This window comes from Aplysia californica, unplaced genomic scaffold (genome assembly GCF_000002075.1).
Source record: "Aplysia californica isolate F4 #8 unplaced genomic scaffold, AplCal3.0 scaffold00382, whole genome shotgun sequence".
Classification (NCBI taxonomy): Eukaryota; Metazoa; Mollusca; class Gastropoda; order Aplysiida; family Aplysiidae; genus Aplysia; species Aplysia californica.
The window spans coordinates 357059-363282 of NW_004797652.1; the positions used below are offsets into that span (position 1 = coordinate 357059).

Here is a 6224-nt window from a genome sequence, read left to right on the forward strand (position 1 = left end):
TGGGTTACAGCACTACTATATAATAATAATAATAATAACGATAATGCAGACATTTATATTATAGTCTCTTCTCTCGCACAGCGCAGTTCTAGGCGCTTTACAACACTTTTATCTCAACTCAAAACGTGAGTGGATGAACATGTGTATACTCTTTAGATTAACGCTAGTACAAAAGCAAACATTCGTACTATTGCGGCACCATGGATAACGATATGCACATCACATTGTGAAAAGAAGATCTTTAGAAATAAGGAGGATGAACCATCAAAATGGCACTTCGTAAGGCATGTTTTTAAATGAATTAAAAAATTATACCTCCGACTTTGTATCTCAAACGTTGATGGGGATTTAAAGAGTTCCACAAAGACAATGAGGGTAATGTAGCCGTTGTTGAACTGAAGGAGAAAAAAATTAAATTGTTTTGTAAGCACGGACTGTCTCTAAAACTGTGGATATATACTCTTCTGTTCATTCTATCACTGTAACATCGTAGCTCAGTTTAGACGTGTTGCGGAGCATTGTGTGTGTGCGTGGTAAAACACCAAAGCAATGTTCCAGGATCTGGACTATAAATATGTATCTTATTGTCTATCTTATCTATCTTATCTTACTGTGTTACCCACCAAAAGTAAGGATGTAATCCACAAGGACAGAGGAAGAGAGGAAGGCCTAAACGTACTTGGAGGAGGGACCTGGATTTGGACCTCAAGCAAAGGATAATAGGATACTGCTGGACAGAGGTGGAGACAAGATCCCAGGACAGAAGTAGATGGAGAGCTCTTGTTGGTGGCCGATACTACGGCACAGTGTGAGAAAGTTCGATGATAATGACAACTGTGTGCGAGGTGCCACTGTTAGGACCGTATCCGCTACAATTGGTGCCCTGTTAACTCAGCTGATATCGTGGTGGCCCTGGTTCGAAATCCGGACTGGGCGTTCTTGAGCAAGGGTCGTTTTGTGGATAGTGCAAGGCTCTCCGTCTATATTCATTTGGCGCTTGGTCCTGGTGGAGACCAATGTTAAACTCGGAGGTCCCGTCTCTTAAATAACCTGATGGTGTTGATTAGGGCGTTAAACCCATACAGTTACGTTTACTTCTGCAGCCATGGCACCCCCTGTCCCTTTTCCCAGTTCTGCGTCCTCGAGTCTTCACACACAGCGCTCACGCTGAAGCTTACGTCTGATAAGGCCAGGCCGTCAGCACGTGAGATAAGACTTTGTAAACACTTTGCCGCGCAATCCGGCCCTAGTCGTCAGCCACTGACTATGAGATGAACTCCCATTCATTCTGAGGAGAGGGAGTACCGTCTACGACTGAGGGGTGTTTTCCAAATCACTACTGACGAGAAAACCCCCTGACTTAGAAATAATAGTTGAACCCAGTTTGGTATAGATTGACTGAAAACTTCCTTCTTTGAGGAAGAGGCACGTAACAAGTGGTCCACTTTTACTCATTTATCCATGAAGTGTTTCTGGATCCTCTAAAGTTCATGGGTTTGTAGTGTGTCTCTTGAGTGGCGAGGATCCTTCAGTGAGAGAATTCGGTCAGCAGGGAAATGGTAACATATTCTGCTTTACTGCATTTCAGCTGCTGGTCGTGGATTTTCCTTTGATCTGTATGCACCATCGCCCCACTTGAAGACATTTCAGAACTCAATCTTAAATTACTAATTGATATTCTGCACCAGCAAGTGTTCCGAAGTTTGGATTCGGTCTCAAGCTTGATTTCCTCGTCATTTATATGTTGAAATAAATATCAATATCTTTAAATAATCGACCAATCGAGCTTCACTTCTGGGAATTATAGAAGTCATAAATGTGTAAGGGCTTCATAGCTCTTAGCCGAAAACTTTCAATAAGGAATATCATCCTTTCTTAGAAAGGCACCAAGCTCAGCCTTACAAACGCAACAATTCCTTTGGGAGGGTACACCACCGATTAAGGCTTTTGCATTGATTAAGACTCTTGTCTTCAACATACTTTCATCGACGAACATTGAACAATCATCAGAGACGCCAGGAAGGGGTACAGTATTGTAGTACCTGCTGCTACTTCCTTCCTTGCATCATGAGACTTCAGATATTGCTGGCTTTGGCCACATTGTTTGTTTGCTGTACACACGGTAAGTCACCTTTCATTGTTCCAGATTTTGTTTTACGACCATTGTATCACACAGTACGCCAGTTGAAAATATATGTGGTCGAAATGTAACGCTTACAGGTTGAACGAAATAAATATAACGATTAACAATTAACGTAATAATAATCTTATTATAATGGAGCTAAGCCCGTTTGTGGGGTCAGTAAAAACTTTTTACACAGGTGCCCATAAAATCTACAAAAATATGATTCAGACAAGAATTGCCCCAAAGGGTTACGTGGGCATACTTTCAAAGTTCGGAAACTACCTTTTGATTTTTCAAGTTTGATGGTTTTTCCTGTAAATCGAAGCTCTCGGATGTTTTCACTCTACCTTTAGCCATTTCATATTTTACTGGAGACTACTTCCGTTTCGGTCCCGCACTTTGTTGTGCGTGTGAGTAGTTCGCAAGAACAGAAGTGTGGTTTCTGCTTTGTCGTGTGTGTGCGACAGATTTGTACTTTTTTGCAGTAGTCAGCAAGAACAGAAGTGCCGTTTGTGTTTTTTGTCGTGTGTGTTTACCACATAGTTATATTTCAACTGCTTCTATTGGGCCATGGGATATTAGTTAATAAAGTTAATAATGTAGTAAGATGCCCTTTAAACGTAGAGTTTGTGTAACCCCACGAAACAGAGGTGAAAGCGAGAGGAAACGGATAGTCAGAATCTGGAGAAAGACCTTGAGCGTGCTACCACTCCGGCAAATTGGACATCATACTACGATGTAGATCAGGAGCTGGCCAGGAATTACGAAGGATCAATACGTGCCATCGTTGTTACGATCCCCTTCACTATGGGCTCACGTTCACCACTGGATGTGATGGCTGGCATCTAGGACTAAAAAAGTCAGACAACAGAACCCTTACTGCCACAGATTTTTATGCCTTCCGTCTCCAAGTACGCATGCATGATTTTAATACCATATTCAAAATGAGGAGACTGATGCAACACTATGCCGTGGACCAGTGGGCAAAGATTGAGGGAAATCGCTTAGAATGGGTGCGCAGAAACCAAAAAAAAACATTCGTGCAGAGAAGTACCAAGGGTTGATAGATGTTGCTTCTGCTGACGACCCTGTGAATGTTGGCATGAAGATAATATTACAAGCAACAGTGCACCTTTTCCCCAAGATTTTATTCGGAATCCTCCCAGGACGCCATGGCGATAGTGAGACAACTTGGCAAGCCAGACATCTTTATTACATTCACATGTAATCGCAAATGGCCCAAGATCACAGCTGCTTTAAATCAAGGGGAGCAACCATGTGGTCGACCTGATATATCCTGCAGAGTCTTCAAACTCATGTTTAATGCCTTGATGGATGACATTTTGAAGAAAGAAGTACTAGGAGGGGTGAGGACACACACAGCTACCATAGAGTTCCAAAAAAGGGGATTGCGCTTGCACATATTCTTCTAATTATGGACAAAGACCAGAAGCCCAATATACCAGGTGGCATAGACAAAATAGTCAATGCAGAAATTCCAGACAGAGATAATAATCCACTGCTACACCAAATCATAACATCTCAGAATGTACACGGCCCGTGCGGCAACATCAACAGGAACAGTCCAAGTATGGATGAAGATCATTGTACTAAAAACTTTCCCAAGCAATTTCAAGAAGCAACAAAGGTGACGGAGTCTTCGTCATGGCGGTAGGACACACACGATGAAAGTTCGTGGTTCGGAGGTTCGTGTAGACAACTCTTTCATTGTTCCGTACCACCCAACATTGTCTCTTAGATATCAAGCGCACATAAATGTTGAAATTGTCCACTCTGTTCAGGCTGTGAAATATCTTTACAAGTACATCACAAAAGGCCAAGCCCGCATCCTGATGGAGGTTAGAACAGACACTGAAAACTGAAAAGGATGAAATCTCAAGATATGTCAATGCTCGATACATCTCTGAGAGTGAGGCTTTTTGGAGACTCTATAGATTTGAAATCCACAGTAAATACCCACCAGTGGAAAAGTTGCCCTGCCACCTTCCAAATCAACAAACAATTTTGTTCCAGCCTGAAGATATTCAGCAAGTTATTGGTCAAGGACCCTCAGCAACAAAATTGACTGCTTTTTTCAATATGAATACAGAAGACCCAACAGCAAAAAACATCATCTATCCAGATTTTCCCCACCATTTCACTTGGAATAATAAAGACCACAAGTGGCAGAGAAGGAAACGAGGTGTGAGAAACCCAGATAATCCAGAGGAATGCAGAACTGACTGCATTGGGCGCATCCAATTGTATCGCTTAGTTCACGCCAGGCAGAGCTCTACTACTTGCGACTTCTACTACACCACAAGCCTGGGGCAATCAGTTTTGAAGATCCGAAAACAGAAAATGGATCAAGTTGCACATCTTATCAAGACGCATGCAACCAACTTGGACTGCTCGATGATGACACTGAGAAGGATGCAGCAATGCAAAAAGCATCTTCCATAAGATGTGGACCCCACTTACGTCTTGCCTTTACAACCATTCTCATCTAATGTCGCCCAGCTGATCCTCTCTCATTTTGGCATAAGCACAAATTAGAACTGTGCCGGGACATCATGATGAGAGACAAGGTCACAGAGCTGAATTCACAGATTGAGAACCAAGTGTTGCTACCATTTCAGGACATTCCTGATAATGATGGGTTGGATCTGCAGAAAGACTTTCAGCTGCCACCTGCAGAACACAGTCACGTTGAGGGAGAACAATCAAGAATTGTCCACGAGGAGTTAAATTTTGACACAAACAACCTGAGAGAGAAGGTGAGTCGAGAGTACCCAAAGCTTAATGAAGAACAAAGAGTTGTGTATGATGCTGTGATAGAGTCAGTTGTACAGAAGCAAGGCAAGATATTTGCCCTGGGGGCATGTGGAGGGACTGGGAAAACCCACACTATAAACCTGATTCTTGCGGCAGTCCGTTCCTTTTAGAAGATCGTCCTTGCTACAGCTATGTCAAGCATTGCAGCAACTCTGCTCTCAAATGGCAGAACATTACACAGCAGATGCAAAATACCCCTGAGTGTGAACGAACAGTCCATGTGCAGTGTGAGTTCCCGAGATGCCAGTGACACTTTATTACGCCAAACAGAGCTGCTCATCATTGATGAGGTATCCATGGGCCACAAACACACCTTTGAAGCCTTAGACCGAACACTTCAAGACATATGTGGGAATAACTCTCTGTTCGGTGGGCTAACTGTGCTTATGTCGGGTGACTGGCGCCAAATACTACCAATAGTTTGCCATGGCTCAAGATCACAGATAGTCAATGCAACGCTGAAATCATCATATCTGTGGGAGCATGTTAATGTGCTCAGACTGTCAAGAAACGTGAGGGTTTTGCTTACAGGCGAGACTGCTGATTTCTCCAACTATCTACTGAACATTGGTGATGGCAAACACAATGTATGCAAGCAAATCGGGGAGTTTGCAAAAAACAACAACTGCCAGATGACATCAAAGTAAAGAGCGAACGAGAGTTGATAAATTTTGTCTTCGGTAACTTGCAGTCTAACACAAATCCTGACTGGCTGGCTTCCCGCTGCATCATGTGTCCCACCAACATAGAAGTAGACAGAATCAACAACCTGATTATGCAGTCCTTTCCCGGAAAAGAAAAAGTCTGCAGGAGCAGTGATTTGGTGGAAGAAAAGGAACACCAATACCCCATCGAATTTATCTATTTTCTATGTCCGTCAGGTATGCCACCCCACAAACTGACATTGCGGAAAGACAGCATTGTCATGTTGCTGAGAAATTTGGATCCCACAAACGGCCACTGCAACGGGACTCGATATGTGGTTCAACACCTTCATCAACATGTAATTGATGCTGTCGTTGCTTGCGGTCCACATGCAAGAAAGAGACTTTTCATCCCAAGGATTCCCCTTATGCATTCAGACAACATATTTCCCTTCCAAATGCGACGGAAACAATTTCCGGTTAGACTTGCTTTTGCAATGGCAGCCTACAAAGCTCAGGAACAGACTTTGAAAATGATAGGGGTTTCTTTACAGTGCGATTTTTTTCACAAAGACAATTATGTGTCGCAATGAGTCATGTTGGGTCCAGGGACTCTATTA

At 42.9% G+C, this 6224-nt stretch overlaps 1 protein-coding gene across 1 annotated transcript in view; it reads left to right on the forward strand.

Moving 5' to 3' along the window:
* Positions 1-1174: 1174 nt before the first annotated feature.
* LOC101853570 (fibulin-1) overlaps positions 1175-6224 on the forward strand; it is a gene marked incomplete in the record, with an annotated part of 35525 nt that continues 30475 nt past the window's right edge. Inside the window, 1 exon segment of the mRNA XM_013085521.2 lies at positions 1175-2122. Coding sequence (XP_012940975.1) covers positions 2068-2122 — 55 coding nt within the window.